Below are 19,928 nucleotides of genomic sequence, written 5' to 3'. Positions count from 1 at the left end.
GTATCTTCTTTAATCATTATGCTCTTTGCTAATTTTATCCCATGAATTTTTTAAGTCAAGCAGAAAGATTAATAATGTTATAACTTTCTTTTTGTAATACCAAGCTTCAAACATAGAAAAACGCAACAAACGTTTATCTAGATGTAGTATTTCCTTCCTTCTCTGCTTTCTCATGAGAAAACCATGAACATTTATTGTCAAAAACATTCAACACGTACTTGATTTCCCCTCTTTGTGCAGGAGCAGAGCCCCAGTAACGCCACTTCTCTGGCCATGATGCAGGAGCCACCGGAAGTGGTGGAGGAGACGGTCACCATAGAGGAGGACCCTGGGACCCCTAGTTCTCATGTTTCAGTGGTCACCTCGGATGATGGGACTACACGACGCACAGAAACCAAGGTAAACCGAAAGGTTGTCATTTTATTTTCGTTTCACAGACAGAGGTGGAAAAGTCCTGGTGGCTGGATGAATACAATGCAATTTTTACATATTGGGCCCTATTTCCGTGACCGGCGTAAATCTGGCGCGGCGGGTGGCGCATCTGTACATTAGGGGCGGCGTTGACCGGTGTTGGTAATTTCATAGACCAGCGCATTCCGGTGGATCTGACAGCGGGAAGCCGCTGTGGGTGTGTTCACAGCCGACTTCATTTGCCGCCAATCAAAGCGGCTCCTCTCATTCACTTTAAATGTGGCACAATGACAGTCTCGACAGAAACATCTGTTTTTTTCATTGTGAGTTTTGTGGAACCTTGTTGTTTTACCTTGTTACACATGCTAAGAGGAACATAAACAACTAAAAATGAGTTAGTATTACACAGACATGGAAGTTACGAGTCTGTCCGCAGCAAATCATATTAAAACATTGTTTATATACAACATACAACACACCAAAAAGTGGTATAAAGTATAGTGCATCAATTATAAATCGAAGATTATGTGTAGCTCATACTTTTGGCTGCTTATTAATTCAGTTAGCTGGTAAGCTTTAGCTAGCCATGTTTTGTCTTCTACGGTTAAACTGCAGTGTATTTGTCCACTTGGTCGTTTTCCTTCAATTTCCGTTCCTTAGCCTAATTTTTCCACCATCAATGTACACTAAATCCAGTCGAAAGAGCTATAATACTGAAGTATATTTTTGTTTTACCACTGTGTGAGTACGAGTGCAATCCCCTTGTTTTTTTACTTGACTTGTTGACTTGTTCTATACTTTGTTCTGTTCTCTGTCAACAAGGATTTGTCAAGTAAAGTAAAGGTGAGTGAACATATTTCGACCAGCTGTGCCTTTTGTGCCACTGTATTAAACTGATGCTACACTAATACACAGCAGGTAGCGGCATAGCCACAAGGCTTCGAACGAGAATGTTTTTCTGCGCCTTTTGCATAGCACCTTTGAATTTCCCCTTACTAATTATGTTTTACGGGACTTTACAATAACATAGCACAGCATCAATCAATAAATGTGTGAAGTAAAAAAAAATAAAAATAAAACAAACCATTAGTAGGGGATCTGGTACTCCCTGGTTTTTGAGCATATAAACCGTGTACATGAGCAGACAAACACACACGAATAAGCAACCAAATGAGCAACATAGCACTAGGGGGTTCAATAGATTGCCCTTTTTTCAAGGGTACTTCAACAGTGCTAAAGAATCAAACTGGCCCCTATTTTTTGTTTTAGTACAGTATGTTACAGGATTTTACTTGGACGAACTGTATGGTAGAAACAAACCTTTTGTCAACTGAGTGTGCGTATGTCGCTCCATTAATTTTCACTGACGTTCTGCATTTGTCCTTTTTCTTAAACTCGTCCGTGCCTCAAAGAAATTGTACAAATCTCGTTTCAACATTTTGTAGATTCAGTCAGCTGTTATGCTTGGCTTACAGAAGAGTGGCGAACACTGCAATGTCATCCCACTCAGTATAAAGTGTAATTATAAAGGCTGGTCTAATCCCTCATTAGTGAGGCCCAATGCCTTCCAGTCTGTTTACTGTGAGGGGACCGGCCACACAGTCTCTCATGATTTTATGTAGTCACAAGCAGAACCTTGTTGGGATGCTGTGTGCAGTAAAACAGATCAAATGCTATGCTGGCAAGGAAGGGAGCGGAAGGACACTTTTTTAAAAAGGGCCAGTCATCCCTGGGAGCAGATATGGAGTGTTATTAGGAAGTTACTTTGAGGAGAAAAGCAGACAACTTTGCGGGGGGAAGTTCCAGCAAAACATCTCTGGGATTGCAAATAGATCCAGACACAATCCGCAGAAACCTCACACCACTCGTCATCCCAACTTTCCCACTTTCACTCACTTTTGCATTTTGTTTGGCAGTTAACTTTCAAAGTGTTTTTGCAGTGACACATATTTGGATATATAGTTCACTGTCCCGTTGATGGATTTTACCGTTTGAATGTTGTGAGATGAACCACAGAAGCATCTACAATTTTTTTCATGGTAAACATGTTATGTTATCTGTTGGCTTAAATTAGCGTTCTGGGCTGCAACTAATTATTATTTTAATAATCGATTAATCTGTTGATAATTGTTTTCGATTCATCGATGAATCAGATTTCAAAAAGTGTTTTTAAATTTCCATCCCTTCATTCCAAAAACAGGATATTATTTCTAATTGACAGTGCAGAACAGTGCAGAAAAGTTAGTTACCTGTTTGGTCCATAACAGTAAAATAAAACTAGAATTTTGCAAATGTCTTATTTTTATTAAACACAAAGATAATCGGTCTGCTTTATTAATATGATATTAATATTGACTGCTTTGTTATTCTAATAAATATAATTAATAATTACTGCTGAGAGCCTGAAATTCAGAGGATTGTAAGTTAATGTTCTCTAAACAATTAAGCGATGATCAAACATTTATTATCGATTAATTTGATGACAATTGTCGATTAATCAAATAATCATTCCATCTTTATTAGCATTTCAATGCGAAAAAGGAGAAACAAAATCTATAACAACTATACTTTATGTGACAATACCCGCATAAAAACTGTTGGACCAACTTGTCTTAAGGTCTATGCAACAGGCACCTCAATGCATGTCAATTATACATTTATCATATCTATGAAGCAGGGTGGTCAACTCAATATGAGCAAAAAAATAAAAATAAAAATAAAAAAGACAAAAACCAAAGCAAAACATTCCACCCCAGCGCAAAGAGCTGGATGGATGGATGGCCATCACAGCAACAATATTGTAATATTAATAACATTAGCTACCGGTACCTTACAGTCAGTATTATGCAGTGCAGTTCTTCTCCAATGCAGTTAATCCAGTTTAATACAACAGCAATAGTAAGCATAACGTTAAATTAATACTACTCTTACAGTTTTAAGCAAAGGTAAGTATTATCTTTGCAAAGGCAGTATTGTTTGATGCTGTGTATTGGACCCCTGTCATAGCTTAACAGTTAACATTGTTAATTGGTCTTTTCTTATCTTTTTTTCACCCAGTAGGACACTTGACAGAGTTTTCCACAATCATTTTCATGTGTTGCCTAATTTCAATTTTGGTGACTTAAAGTACAAACACTCCAAATGTCAAAGTTTACAAGCAAATGTTTGGTAAATAAGTATACCAGAAGAAGGTCTTTAGTATCGATAACATATGAAAGTCTGTTTTTTTCTTTCTCCAAATAATGATTTTCTAAATATAAATTAAATTTTTGTTATTTATCTCATTCCCTTTGTGCATTGCAGTCAATGGAAAACAGACATTAGTGAACATGCATGGACTGGCAATTTTTTTTCTTCTACTTATATTGTCATTGTTTTTTCCCCATTCGTTCCATTCAACAATCATTAAAATTCTTTCAGTTGTCCTGCACTCGCACGTCCATGTGCGTGTGTGACAGCACGTTCAATAGCAATAAAAAAAGTTTCAAATTGCATCCCATACATTCTTTTGGCCGTCATCCAGCACTGTCTTCCTCCGAGAAGACTCTTGGAAATAAACAACTGTCAAGTTGGAGGAAACACTCAGTTGGGCCAATGAGAACTGCATTCTTGCTCTCTCCTCTGTATTTAAACTAATGAGAGTTGTGGCAGACCACACATTTTTACTAGCCTGCAAATAGGGAGCCAACTTCAAGTGGGAGGAGTAGGTTACTAACCCTAAAAAAAGTTGTTGTAATTGTTTGCTGATTTGCAACAGCTGCTTCCCCACCACCAAAAAATAACAATCCTAATCAAGAACAAAAGAAAATATACATTTCTGAAATCCTCATTGAGATACAGTGTAAGAATTTTATAATTAGGCCAAGTTGGGTGATTAATATGTGGTGTCAGAAAGGTTCCAGGACTGGTGTCATAAGAGATCATTTCAAATCAAAACTACAGGTATTTCCCCTGGAGTCTTACGCACTTTTCCATCCTTCTCTGCCAGTCCCTAATGCATTCTTGGAAGGATTCTTCCAGGATCCCCAGCAGCTCCGTCGTCACGGCCATGTTGATGTTGTCCACATCTTCAAAACGGATCTCCTTTATGAAACAATGACACGGAGTACGTTCGGGTGAGTCGGGAGGTTGCTCACGGCGATGTTCTTCCTGGCCAGGAACTGTCAGATGTTGAGGGCATTGTGAGTGCGTTCTCACGGTCAGCCATTGCATCTCTTTGTAGACCTTCTGGTTGATCGTCTTGCCAACCTTGAAAGGGAAATACACAATATCTTTTGTGATAGCAGTCGTGGAACCTTTCACCACCTATAGTCAATCCGTCAGGCAGTTAATAAATTAAATGCGACCAGTGTTTACAATACTGCAGTTGGCTGACACTCACACATCCCTTCAACTCTTGGTGACCAAGGTGGTCAAAACTGCTACCCACTGCACTTACCATCCAGTACCAGTGATGGAGAGCTTGGTTGTGGAGCCCAGTCCTGCCACCAGGACACCCACAGCAGTCTCCACCTTCACCAATGCTCCATCTGACACAGAGCCAGTAAAGGATGCCGGAGCCTGTGTGATTTCTTCTGTGCATCTTTCTCCCCTGCCTGCTTAATATATTTTGAAACAAAACTAATAACATTTTACTTCTGCCATCTTTGCTAAACAAGCTGCAGATTATGAACAGACGTCACAATAACAGGCTTTTTAAAAACCTGAATTGCGACATTATTCTATCACATCATTATCATTTAAGCACCCCCAAAAACATCCATGCCACAAAGGTTGTGAAACATTTTACAGTCCTGTAAAGTGGACAGTTTTGCGCCTGTAGCCTTTCCCTCCCTTTGTATCTGTTGCTCAACTGTAATGGCATGTGTCTATCTACTTTTGACTCTTTCACAGCACTGTTTAGACTTTCCAAATACAGTACAAAGTATATTTGTCATTTAGCATATACAGTATATGGACTTCTTTTTGCACTTCCTCATCTCCATGAAATGTGAATGAACTTGGATGGTTTGTGAACATAAACATACTTAGTTTATAGTTTTTGAGTCCTATCTGGTTGGAGCCTTGCAAATGGGCTAAAAGTCCGTATTAGTGTTGCAACGTAACTGCTGCTGGGATGGCCAAGGATCACAATAAGAGGCATTTCTTGTCCTCTTATCAGCAGCAAGCTGAATACAAATTATACATCAGGAATAAATATTTAGAAATGAAATAAAAACAATCTGACTATTATTCCCCATCAGGAATAGCTTTGACATTCAGCGTCTACCGAACGTCTTACGTCTTAGCGTCTACCGACTAAGCTCTAAACCAAGAGGATACAAGTGAGATTTTCCTTTCAAGGTCGCACACTTAATTCAAAACACGTAAATAAGCTCTTTAATTTAAACTTTTCAAAGCCAACGCTGAATAGCAGCCTAACCACATGGACACTCATATTTAATTGGGGACTTGGAATTCCTGAAATGGGTTTCATGGTAAGACTCTGAATTGGGTGTAGTCAAGTCAACAAAGTAGGTAGCATCTACACTGTTTTAGTTTCATCAACCTTAATGAGGGCACACAAACCAATGTCATTGGTCTTTTTTTTCACAGCACAATCTTATTGTTGCATATAAGTTAATGCTTTGTTTTTTGTATTCATTGCTTGTGGTCACTCGGTTTTACTTCCAAATGATGTTGTTGATTGAAAAAAGAAAGAAAGCATATAGCAATCACCATTAATCGGACCAATTTTGGAAATGAAATCCATTAGAACTGAATGCTGGAATGAGTGGAACATTTCAGTCCATTGTCTTGGAAAGAAATTCCGACTAGTTAAGAGGGAATGACTCCAAACTCCGTGAGGTATTAAATGAAATACATACAGAACAGTACCACTGCAGAGCACAGTTTATATTATTATATTTATTTAATTATAACATTATTAATTTGGACATTATTTTATAGCTGGGAATGTAATAGGGGCTGGCACGGTGGCCGACTGGTTAGCACATCCGCCTCACAGTTCTGGGGACCGGGGTTCAAATCCCGGCCCCGCCTGTGTGGAGTTTGCAGGTTCTCCCCGTGCCTGGGTGGGTTTTCTCCGGGCACTCCGGTTTCCTCCCACATCCCCAAAACATGCGGGGTAGGTTGATTGAAGACTCTAAATTGCCCGTAGGTGTGATTGTGAATGCGAATGGTTGTTTGTTTCGTGTGCCCTGCGATTGGCTGGTGACCAGTTCAGGGTGTAGCCCGCCTCTCGCCCGAAGATAGCTGGGATATGCTCCAACACGCTCACGGGCCTCGTGAGGATAAGCTGTGCAGAAAATGGATGGATGGATGGATGGAATGAAATAGATAATTATTGATCTCTTCAGTATTCACTTGGCAGCAAATTGTTTTTTGTATCCTATAATGATAATGAGGTTTGCTCGCTTTCTCTTCAGCCAGAATCAGAGGAAGACCAATTCTGTAGCTAAGGGATGAAGTGAGTGTGAGAGATAGCTACATGGTCTGTTTATCATGATAATACATTTCTGAATAACACACTGTCGTTCTGCTCTGCTCCCTCAAGAGATGAAGGATTCAAGGTCTACTGGTGCTGTAATACTCAGATGTCTCTCTTACGTCACATCTCAAGACAAGAGCCAATATGTTACTGTGTTAACATCAGCTATGATTTTTGTCTAGTTGTGTTAGTACAGCAGAACTGTTTTTTTACAGCATATATACTGGCGATTACAGTGGGATCATGGAAGTTGATGTACATGATTTGTTTTCACGGGCCACATAAAATGAAGCGGCAGACTGGATCTGGCCCCTGGGCCTTGAGTTTGATAGCTGCTATCTATACACAAGCATTGACCCTTTTTTTTCTTGCATCTTTTTCTGCATGGTGTTCTTGGGGTGTTTCAAAGCGTTTGTATTAAGAGGGGATCATCGTTTTCATTTTGTCTAATGGCTGGAAGATAATGGCATCATGTTGCTTGGATGCAAAATGATTGTTTCTTTCCAATTGTCTGACAGGTGTATCTGATATCCTCCGCAGGTGACCAAAATGGTGAAGACGGTGACCACTCGAACTGTGCGTCAGGTTCCTCTTGGCCCTGATGGCTTGCCCATGCCCGAAGGTTCGTCCCCATTGGGAAGTTACACCGACTCCATTGACCGGCGCTACGTCAAGAACGGCGGTGATCGCTTCATCACGCCTCAAGCCTCATCCACCTTGACACGCTCCCACAACAACTCCTACAATGATTCCTATGGTGAAACGCCAGAGAGTCAGTACATTCGCCACTATGGTCTGCATGATGGCTACACTGATTTGACGGACAACTATGGCAGCCTGTCAAGAGGCATCAACTTCCGTCCGCCTCGCTACCCCTACATGCCCAATAGCTATCGGCCCGAGAACAGCTACACACTGCCTATTCGTAAGGATGACTATGGCCACGTGGCCCAACCCCAGGTGCCTATGGGTAGCAGCACTGTAGACCTGAATCGCTCCCAGCCTGAGCGCTTTCAGGCTGAACCATATGGCCTGGAAGATGATCGCCGCAGCTTTGGCCCGGAGGATGAGGAGCCATATGAGCTCGAGCATGACTATTCCACTGCTAACCGACGCACACTAAAAGGAGCGAACCGGGGTCGCACCCACAGAGAACCACTTCGTGATGGACCAAGAATCAGGTGAGGCGAAATGCATAATATGGTTGTGAGCTCCCTTTAGTGTGATTCTTATTTGTGACTCATATAACTAGTAGCCTACTTTTTGTACAGAAATAGTTTTTCTTTTAGTGGTTTTATGGAGTGATTAAGTACATGTAGACACATTCCAAAGCTCCACTGAGCTTAGTAATTGATCAGTCAGGGTTGGGCAAGACTGCTTTCTTTCTTTCCCATGAATGTCAAAAGTTTTTAAAAAAAATTAAGATATACTGCAGTATATACAGTGGATGCAAAGTGTACACACCCCTGTTCAAATGGCAAGTTTTTGGTGATAAAAAGATGAATCATTTTAAAACTTTTTCCACATTTGTTACCTATTTTTTTCAATCAAAAACAATCTTTTAGTGAGGGGAAGAAAAAACAACTGCCCTAGGACGGCCGTGGCTATACAAGTAGCATTAGGGTGTGACTGTGGAGTGAATGAATAATGTGTGGAATTATAAAGTGTCTTTGAGTGCCTTGAAAAGCACTCGATAAGTAGTATGCCATCCATCCATCCATCCATCCATTTTCTGTAACACTTATCCTCACTAGGGTCACGGGTGTGCTGGAGCCTATCCCAGCTATCTGCGGGCGAGAGGCGGGGTACACTGTGAACTGGTCGCCAGCCAATCATAAGTCGTATGCAATATGTATTATTATTATTATTATTATTATTGATGACTGCATGGTGGGCGACTGGTTAGCACATCTGCCTCACAGTTCTGAGGGCGTGGGTTCAAATCTGGCCTCGCCTGTGTGGTGTTTGCATGTTCTCCCCGTGCCGCGTGGGTTTTCTCCGGGTAATCCGGTTTCCTCCCACATCCTAAAAACATGCACGGTAGGTTAATTGAAGACTTGAAATTGCCCGTAGGTGTTAATGTGAGTGCAAATGGTCTATATGTGCCCTGCGATTGGCTGCCGACCAGTCCAGGGAGTGTCCCGCCTCTCGCCCAGAGTTAGCTGAGATAGGCGCCACCACACCCGACAGATATGTGTCCTTTATTCTGCTTGACCATTAGAGCCGAAGACCGGAAGGCACTCGATGCAAAAAGCAGAAGGCCCATTCTGAATCATATTTATCGATTTAACGGCTGTATATCTGCTATATAATCACTTCGAAATGGCAGATAAGGTTTGGAAAGGGGTTCTAGAGTTGTCAAGAACCTTTTTAACATCTTTGTCCGCTGACCTTTAATCGTGGCACCCAAAATCACAATCATGATTGAAATTCGATTAATTGTGCAGCCCTAATGAGCCTACTAGAACATCAAAACTTTATTTGGGGTTAATTAAGGCACTTTAAGTGGTGCTCGGGGTGTGCTGACTCCCATCCAAAATTAAATTGAATGTGACTGGTTAATTCTGAACAGCTACATCCCCAGTTTTAAGAGGGTGCACACATACACACACACACACACACACACACACACACACAGACACTACATTATCGAACACCATTTGTCTTCGTTGATTTTGTTTGTCATTTATTGTTGTTTCTCACATTTTTGTGCTCCTTGTGTTTAATAAAGCTCAGTTTATTTGCTCTACCTTTGTTGTCTGCTTTGGGGTTCAAGATTTGGCATGTCTGCCTCATTACAGATTGGTTCATTCTGAACACAGCCATATCCCCAGTTTAAGAGGGTGTGCAAACTTGTGCAACCACATTATCTCAGTTGTTTCGTTTCACTTCCCCTCTCTTAATGATTTCATCAATAACCTTCATCGAGTTATCCAGGTCAGATACAATAATGGTGGAAATTTTTTCAATGATTTATTGTGGTCTCATTTTTTTTCTACCATTAAAAGCTGCCATTTCAACATCAGGATGAAGACTTTTTGTCTCCACCGTAGACAAAAGTATTTGGCCATGTGATCACTGCATCTACAGTGTGAAAATGGAAAAAATATATACTTTGTTCAGTTTTGCAGCTATTACAGATTTCACTCGTAAGTTGTTGGCGTGTGTCTGTGGGAATTGTTTTATTCATCCAGATGAACATTTGTGAGGTCAGATGTCATTTATGTTGGACCCGAGAGAAGGCCTGATGACAAACCTTGTTTGTTTTAGGTTCATCCCAAAAGTGTAGGATGGGCTTATGGTCAGGGTTCTGTGCAGGCTTGCGTACATTTTATGAACCGTGTTTTGTTCATTGCTGTACTGTCATGCTGGAACAGACATTGGCCTTCCCCACACTGTTCCTATACATTTGGAAGCATATAATTGTCCAACATATCGAGGTAAAATGAATAATTAAGATGTAGGGGGGTAGAATTAGTGGTCTAGTCCACTGGTCCACAGCCACAGGTTGCTATTTATTATTAGTTATTTGGTCCCGGGCTGCACAGAGAGACGGAACAAAGACGTGTCTTCGTAATGATCATAGTCTGTCAGAAGTTTTATCTTTAAAATCTGGTGCATCTGCCTGTGCCTCTGTACACGTCAAACTGTTCTTCTCGGTCACGTTGTATGATATATTAAAAAAAGTAAGCTAGCAAAAATGGTTAAATGGTTCTTCTTCGGAAAGTGGAAAAGGTCAAATGATGAGACAGAAGAAGAGCCTACAACCTCCAGGAAAAAGGCAAGAGGCAATATCAGCAGACCTACTTTAAATACGGGTTTAATCCTACAGGTGATTGTCATGCAACAAGCCCGCTCTGCATAATAAGTGGCGACACTCTCACAAATGAGGCAGTGAAGCCTTGAAGAACACCAATTAAGCACTGAATACTTGGCTTACATTTAAAATATCCTATCTTTGTGAAGTGTGATTTTCTGGAATGTCGGTGACCAACCTTAGCTGTCACCTTATTGTGGTAGAGGGGTTTGCGTGTCCCGATGAGCCTAGGACCAATCGTAATTTGTCTGGGGCTTTACGCCCCTGGTAGGGTCACCCATGGCAAATGTCCTAGGTGAGGGACCAGACAAAGCATGGCTCATAAACCCCTTATGATGATGAATATAAATGGACCTAGGTTTTTCTTCCCCTGATGTGGGTCACCGGGTCCCCTCTCTGGAGCCAGGCCTGTAGGTGTGGGGCTCGAAGGTGAGCGCTGGGTGGCCAGACCTGCACCCATGCGCCCAGGTGCAGCCCTGAGAGGCAACGTGGGTCCCCCTTCCTATAGGCTCACCATACTTCGAAGACCTTGGGAGAGGCCAAAGGGGTCGGGTACGTAGTGAGCTGGGTGGCGACCGAAGGCAGGGACCTTGGCGGTCCGATCCCCCGATAAAGAAACTGGCTCTAGGGACGTGGAATGTCACCTTTCTGTTAGGGAAAGAGCCCATGTGTATGAGGTCGAGAAGTTCCGAATAGATATAGTCAGGCTCACCTCCACACACTTTGGGCTCTGGTACCAGTCCTCTTGAGAGTGGTTGGACTCTTTTCCTTTCTGGAGTTGCCCACGATGAGAGGCGCCGAGCAGGTGTGGGCATACTTATTGCTCCTCCCCTGCCTGTTCATTGGAGGTTACCCTGGTGGACCAGAGCGTCCTGTCGGTTTCCGAGTACCCACCCTTCTTGGATTCCTTGGAGGGGGTGCTGGAGAATGCTTCCGCTGGGGACTCTCTCGTTCTCCTGCTTCAATGCTCACGTGGGCAATGACAGTGAGACCAGGTGGAATGTGATCGGGAGGAACGACCCCCCCGACCAGAACCTGAGCGTTGTTCTGTTATTGGACTTCTATGCTCATCACGGATTGTCCATAATGAACATCATGTTCATACAGTCGGTGGAATTGAGGAGGTCTTCGAAGTATTCGGCGCACCGACTCAACACGTCCCGAGTTGAGGTCAGCAGCGCACCGTCCCCACTATACACATTGTTAACGGTGCACTGCTTTCCACTCCTTAGACGCCAGATGGTGGACCAGAATTTCCTCGAAGCTGTTCGGAAGTCATTTTCCATTGCCTCACCGTACTCCACCCACGCCGAGTTTTTGCCTCAACGACTACCAAGGCTGCATTCTGCTTAGCCAGCCTGTACCCATCAGCTGCCCCCGAAGTCCCACAGGCCAAAAAGGCCTTGTTCGGGGATTGCTGCCACGACATGCACCGACTACCTTACGGCCACTGCTCTGGTCGGCCGCCTCAACAATAGAGGCACGGAACATGGTCCACTCAGACTCAATGTCCCCCGCCTACCCCAGGACGTGGGTGAAGTTCTGTCTGAGGTGGGAGTTGAAGTTCCTTCTGACACGACTCTGCCAGACGTTCTCAACAGACCCTCAAAATACGTGTGGGTCTGCCAGGTCTTCCGCCACCATCGGAGCCAACTCGTCACCCGAGTGTACAAGACGTGGTGGCAATTCCGATGACACGACCACAAAGTCAATCATCTTTTCATTTTGAACATCTTTTTTTTTTTATTTTTTATTTAATTTGGTTGGAATACTTTTCTTCCCTGTCCCCAATTGTATATTTGGATAATGATCTGTCACCAGCCAGGGAGTGTAAAATATTGTCCAAAATATTTTGTATTTAATTTGGTCAGAACATTTTTTTCCAAGCGTTTACCTTTTAGTGTCAATTACCTTTAAGAAGCCCACTGACAGCTTTTATAAAGGTGTCAGTTGTACTCTTTCGAGAAAAAAGGAAGGCACGTCAATTCTTTTTCCATTTATCTCTGCCAAGACTATGCTGTTAACACACTTGACAGTCTCCTTTAGCTTTTTCTCCTGACCCACCAGTTATCTGGCCGTGACTAAATCCCACTGCAATTTCTTTCACCCATCTTTTATACGTTGAGTCAGTGTGTGTTTCCACTGCCACGGTTCTGCATACAGAATGTGTGTGTGTGTGTGTGTGTGTGTGTGTGTCCTCATGCCAGTGTGATTAATAGATGCTTTTGAACTGGATCAGACTATTGGGACGTCTACGAGGCAATCTCCAATGGCTAATTTCTCCTTGGGCAACCTGCACCTGGCCACCTGCATCTTTGTATCGTGGCCACACATGCACACAAACACACACACATGCACATTTCTTAATTGAGAGTTGGGTTGTCTCATTGTAATCAAGTAGTGTCTGTAGGGGATGCCCCATGGAAGTGATCTGTCACCAGCCAGCTCCTCCTCCTCCTCCTCTTCCTTACCCTCACCACCACCCGTGCCCCCCACCTCTTCCTACATCCTCCCCAAAGATTTCTTCAGAGAGCTGCATACTCTGTTTGATACTTTGCTTCCTGTTTATCATGTTTGAGCTTACCCTGAAGAATCCCCTTAATAATACAATAACATTTTCTGTCTATTCGAAATAATGAAATCTGCGGTGGTGGTTGTGCGTAATATACTGCAGAGCATTGGGGGGGGGGGGAAATAACAAGAAAAACAAGACATAAAGATTCCAGATTGGCCAATTTGTTGTCATTTTTGGTACTGCTCGGTCAAGCATTTTGTGTCATAAAACAACAACTGTCCATATTTCAAAGAAAAGATTTACTGGCATAAATCACTCAAATGCCCACAAATGCCGCAGAGATGAAAACATTTTGACAATTTGTAATCCTTTCAAAGTCCTCTTCTTACAATTGACATGCCAGAGACAAGGGTCATGGGCAGCTTTTTATCATAGGGCAAAGGTAATTGATAGGAGGATCATGAAGGTGCCATTCATTAGAGATTAATATATTTGTTATTCAATTAGTTGACTTAGCCCCACTACACTGTGTTCGATTTACATTAACTATAATAATATATCTATATATATCGATTGTAAAGAACTATACACTGCAGTCCATCCTCATACAGTAGATAGATCTTCCCTTTAAGGATGCTGCATGGGTACACAATAGGGTCTATGTCAGTGTCGGATAGTTCGTTTTCTTGCATAAGAATTAATATGCAGTACCCCTTAAGGCTCCTTCACGGGGCCGAGCACTTGATGACGTTGCAGCCTTTTTGTGACATGGTGACACTCCACCAACCATCTTAAACTCCATACAACTGAACCAACCTAAGTAGCACAGCCTGTATCACAGTAAATACAACTTTTTGAAAACTAGTCTTCTTTTATTTCTCAACCCACCGCCAATTCTTCTTTTCATGAGATTAAATTTGGGGTGGCCGAAATTTATCTTTATGCATGACTGCAAGCCTTTGGTGGATCTCGCATTGAGAGGTTCTTCGGAATCCAGAGACACCAGCAGCTTCAAATATCTTCGCATTCGCCTTTCTTTAATAATTTTTTGGTTTGTTTGTTTTGAACGAACCTGTTTGTTTCCTGAATCACACTTTTTTTTTAATTTCTCTCCCGGTGGACGACTGGTTAGCACATATGCCTCACAGTTCTGAGGATCAGGGATCCGCCTGTGTGGAGTTTGCATGTTCTCCCTGTGCCCGCGTGGGTTTTCTCCGGGTACTCCAGTTTCCTCCCACATCCCAAAAACATGCATGGTAAGTTGATTGAAGACTCTAAATTGTCCGTAGATGTGAATGTGAGTGCGAAAGGTTGTTTGATTATGTGCCCTGCTATTTGCCGGCGACCAGTTAGGATAAGCAGTACAGAAAATGGATGGATGGATCTTTTTTTTTTCTTGAATTTTTTTTGTGTTTTCATTGCGTTTGCAATCCATTAGACTGGTTCACACTTTTCATCAGCAGAAAGGTCCTTTTCCCACATACTACATGAAAACTGTGACTTTTATGTGGCCTTAAATAAAGTTACTTTAGTTTGGCTCAGCTGGGAAACTAATTATTAACCCAGTCTGTGCTTAATAAGTATCATAAACTAAACAGAGAGGAGAAACAGCAGATGCCATAATGTATGCACATTTATTTAACCTAATTTCTATATAGTATGCTAATAATTGGGAACAGTGAATATCCATTTCGCCTATGTTCACTGCCACTTGAGGATCACTCATGCATCTGTAGATGAGTGCACACACAAATAACCTATTCAAATGCCTTATCAACATGAAGAGAATGATCTACTGTAATCATACAAGAGCCAAAAGCTCACAGCCCTTTCACGTCCTGCTGAAAACACCCCTGTGTACACACAGTGGCGCCAATTTAAATGCAAATCCTGACATTCCCATCACTCAGCCGCATAACGTCTTCTTTTCCAAAAGCCTGGTCATGTCAGCCAAGATCTAAGCAAACTGAGAGCTGTGCAACTGTTCATCTCATCTATGTTTAAAATATGGGGAAATAAGATTGAAAACTACGGCTAAAGATATTCTGTGAACAAGAGACTTCAGTGAATCATGGGTCATTGGTAAGGATCCTGAGAATGTTCTGTGCATTAGCTTCCTTAAATAACATCGCAGAAAAAAGAAAAATAAATTGATGATGACCTCAGAGGGTGGGAATGTGTTTCCTAAGGAAGCTCTTAGGCAGCACGTATTGGAAAGTGTTTTCTATGTAACCATGCCGCAGAGTTGTAGTTTTTTAAATGAATCATTGCAATAATTTGAATCGAGGCTTTAGTGGCCCCTCCTGTTTTGTGGTTACCCGTCTATTTGTGCTCTTTTTTTTTCAACCTACATGGAAAAGGTTTTGTTGTCATTGTTGTATTTCTATGCTTACGAGAGTGTCTTTGAAACATAAACATTCTTGGTGTATAATGCGTTAAATGACAAATTTCAGGCATACACAAAAGGTGGTGATCTATTAAAGTGTGCTGCATTTAACGTTGCACATAACAACCAAAGCTGTCCAGGAGTTTCCTCCTCACTCTTACAGTACCTCGTTTTTTTGGTTCATGTTGGATGCATTTGGACTGACATAGAGTAGTTCTTCCCTCATTGTCTGGTAATTCCTTTTTCGCCATCTAGCTGAGTTGAGGATATAATATTATGTTTCATCGCTCAAGCGATTTGCAGTGTATCAATTCCCCCAGCAGTAGAATCTTAGTGTAACTATAAAAGCTGGTGTTGTTACTGCGGGGCTACTGAGAGACATATCATCAGAGGAATACAGACGATTTCCAGCAAGATGGCACATGGAGGTCTTACTTCCTTTTTCCCAGCATGCCAGCGAAAACCTATGAAAACGCATAATTAACATAAACTCATTGAAGCTTGAGCTCTCACTGGAATTATGTGCCAACCATGACCATTGGCCAACATTTTGTCGCACAACTAAACCACCACACATCAAAGATCTACAAAACGCCGAAAACAGCAAATGGATTACATAATTAGAATCTCAAACTGTGGGATGAGCAGGAAGATGTTAAAGGTGTACCGCTCTAGTTGAAGTCCGTTCCCCATAACTTTTACTGCCACACACTAAGTATTTGTAGCCCTAATCAGGGCTACAAATACAGTTGCAAGAAAAAGTATCCAAAACCTTCTGGAATCACCTGGATTTTTGCATAAAGTGGTCATGAAATGCGATCTGACCATGAAAAAGTATCGGCCCCCTTCTCAAACTCTTATATTTTTGCATCGTTTCCCCACTTTGTTTAATATATATATATATATATATATATATATATATATATATATATAATATCAGACAAATATAACCCGGGTGAACTTAAAATACTTTTTTACTGCACTGTAGGTCACAACATTTCACAAGGTTTTCTTAAACTAATGTCACACAAACAGTGATATGGTTACATGTTCATATCGAACATAACATGGAAAGTACTGTATTTGAACCTTTGGATTCAATGACTAGTTAACCCATCTTTGGCAGTTAAACTCAACAATGTTTGCAGATCCGACCCGCATATCGGTAAGGAGGAATTTTCAATGATTCCTCTTAACAATTCTGTTTCGGTTCAGTAAGATTCCATAAAGAAACCATGAAGCCCCCTCTCCCATACTTCAGAGGTTTTAATAGCGGTTCTCCACACATATGGTTTTGTGCTCCTTCCCAAACAACTATATATTTATATATAGTGAAGTCATGTAGTCATGTATGTACGCTAAAGGATTTGAGCCTTGTCACTGTTTTTAAATCAGATGCCATACATTTTAATATCACCCTTTTTTTAGTCTTTATTTTTTTTCTTTCTGCCCCTTGGCTTTTAAAAAAGAGATTTTAATCTCTCAAAAAGGGTTTACCTGGTTAAATACAGGATGAAATGTAAAATAAGGCCCAGCCTCCAGCTGCCGGACTGTGATGTGAGACCTTGTCAATCCAATAACGCTGAAAATGGGTTCGTTGAAGTTAACTTCTCCCTGAATATTGCTTATTATTATTGCAGTGCTTATGGTTTCTTAACAGTTAACTTTCCCATATCTGTGTGTTTGTGTGTGTGTGTTTTAAGTGGGGAACACACACACACACACACACACACACAGACAGACAGACATACTGTACGTAGGGCAGATGTTAAACCATGAGTCTACGGATGCAGAATAAATATGCTTCTTGCGTCCCTGCTAATTTTTGTGAATCTCAGACGTGGGATGCACATCAAACGAGATCCCTGCTGTTAGTCTATTTGGTGACTTAGATGTAGTTCAGATTCCATTTTATGACCAATTTATGAAGTCAAGGTAACTTCAAAAGTTTCCACAATGCCTGTACTTTTTCTTTCAACTGTATTTTAACGCAGCGGCACATTATGCTAAATATACCATCCATTTTCATCCTTGAACTTGTTCAAATACACTATTATTTAAGAGCCTCAAAAATGAATTGCTAGGCACAGGATAGAAATGACTGCATGTATCCTTAAAAAATGGAAATGAACCCCTGTATTGTTGCTATGTGGAGTCAATGTGATTCCCATGCATGACCTCTTGAGAATGGTGTGTACAAAAAATCATGGACTTGATTGTGGTAGATAGGCTTGGTTGAAGGGACCCATCGATGAACCTTCATTGACAACTCCCTTATTCCTCCCCCAGAGGACTTCCGTCACTGACAGCATGCAGTTATTAGCTCCCTAGCCTTTAGGATATTAATGGTAATGTAGCTAACATTAGCGGTGAAAGCCTGAGAGATGTATTGATTAAAAACGGTCTAATTCTTTTGCATGCCAGTCTGCGCTGCGAGGGAAAAGGAAGGTTTATAATGAACCCTGGAGGACAGTAATCTTGGTTTCTCTAGCCAAAGAAATGAAATCCCTCCAACTCTGTAAATAGCAAGAGACGACGTAAAAAAAAATCTTTAATACATGATAATAATACAATTTCATTTGATGCATCTTATCTGTAGTTCTACTAATACTACCAACACTAGTAGACTGTTTTTCTGTTCACTTGGCTATGACACTACATAGCATACTATTTTAATTTCTCCTTTGTCCTTATATTGGCAATGGGATCGAGGGAAATAATTTGATTTATGTCATATGCTTTTAACTAATGAGAAGGGATTTACAAGCATATGCGCAAACCATTTTTCACTATTATACTTAATGCATTTTCTTTTAAAACCGACTAATTTCAAACAGATTCAAACATCATTCAGTATTTGTGTGTCTGTGTTTCTCTCAATGGACACCACTCCTTCCTGACACCCACATCGTTTCACCTTTCTTTCACCCCCTCATTAGTCACTGGTCTCATTTTCTCTATTCCGCCACCTAGCTAATTCTTCTCTCAGACATATCGCAGTTACCCTGTATTTAGCCCCGCCATCCCTCTGATCCTCATTGTCCTCTTTCTCTGCATTTTCCAGGGGCTACCCAGATGAACCCATTGATACAGAGCTGATAGATGAACGCCACCCGTACATCCATGGCATATATTCTGCGCCACTGGCCCAGCCAGAGCGAGGGAGCATGGCCAGTCTGGATCGTATGGGCGGTCGACGTTCACCTTCAATTGACAGCATTCGTAAGGATCCACGCTGGCGTGACCCAGATCTTCCAGAGGTCATTGCCATGTTGGGCCACCCCATCGACCCTGTGAAGTCCAATGCTGCTGCCTATTTGCAGCACCTATGTTATGAAAATGATAAAATCAAAAAGGATGTGCGCCAGCTGAAGGGAATTCCTGTCCTGGTGGGGCTTCTGGACCACCCCAAGTCTGAGGTCCACCGCAAGGCTTGCGGTGCCTTGCGCAACATCTCCTACGGCAAGGACAATGACAATAAGGTGGCAATCAAAAATTGTGATGGCATTCCTGCCCTCATCCGCCTGCTGAGGAAGACCAATGACATGGAGGTTCGAGAGCTCATCACTGGTAAGAAATCGATTTACTTTTTAATTAATAATGCAAAAATGTCACATTTTAATAATTAAAAGGACATTCTTTTTTTGTTATATTATTCATAACATCTTTTACAAACATGCCAACTTGGGCATTTGAAAATATCCTGGCTCTAATAAAGCAGTTTTATGCACAAATACAGTAATATCTAATATGTGGAGTGAACGTTTCGTTTTAACAAGCTGAATGCTTGGTTTTCATCATCCCCAAATTAGTTATTTGTTTTGGGTGTAGCAGATTAAACCAGTGCAGTGACAGATGCATGCACTTACAAATGGATGAAAGGTTAAAAAGTTAGCGGTTCATCAAATTGCCAACATTAACTTATTGCCCCCTGGAGAGTTTTCTCTCTTCTAAATTTAGTTTTGCTCCTTAATTTATTAACATAATTTAGATATTTGCTGCAGGTTTGTTCATGCTTACAGTGAAATGTAAGCGCAATAGACTGCATTTCTCAAATATGTATAAAAAACAGCATAGAGACAGCCAATGCATCACATCAATACAGTACACAATAAAGAAATTAACCATTGCTCAACATCGTGGAGCTAACGAGCAGGGGCCTCAGAAATGAACTTAAAAATAATTTATTGTGACAGAGTTGTTAGATTTTGGAATTTAAAATAATTGACAATATATGACTGACCTTGTCTGCATGTCTGCGAATTAATCAAGTTATGCTGCTGCCACTACATAAAGGCATGCATCTTTT

The 19,928-nt window shown here is 41.4% G+C and overlaps 1 protein-coding gene across 5 annotated transcripts in view; it reads left to right on the top strand.

Annotated features, from left to right (window-relative positions):
• arvcfb (ARVCF delta catenin family member b) overlaps window positions 1-19,928 on the top strand; it is a 260,772-nt gene that overhangs the window by 161,087 nt on the left and 79,757 nt on the right. For all 5 annotated transcript variants that reach the window (XM_061672972.1, XM_061672973.1, XM_061672974.1 and 2 more), the window contains 3 exons: window positions 241-399; window positions 7,442-8,082; window positions 18,684-19,189. In XM_061672972.1, the coding sequence (XP_061528956.1) occupies window positions 241-399; window positions 7,442-8,082; window positions 18,684-19,189 (1,306 nt within the window). The remainder of the gene's footprint in view (window positions 1-240; window positions 400-7,441; window positions 8,083-18,683; window positions 19,190-19,928) is intronic.

The sequence above is a fragment of the Phycodurus eques genome, chromosome 3 (genome assembly GCF_024500275.1).
Source record: "Phycodurus eques isolate BA_2022a chromosome 3, UOR_Pequ_1.1, whole genome shotgun sequence".
Lineage (NCBI taxonomy): Eukaryota > Metazoa > Chordata > Actinopteri > Syngnathiformes > Syngnathidae > Phycodurus > Phycodurus eques.
Note: the sequence above shows the minus strand (reverse complement) of the source record. Positions and strands in the feature narration are given on the sequence as shown.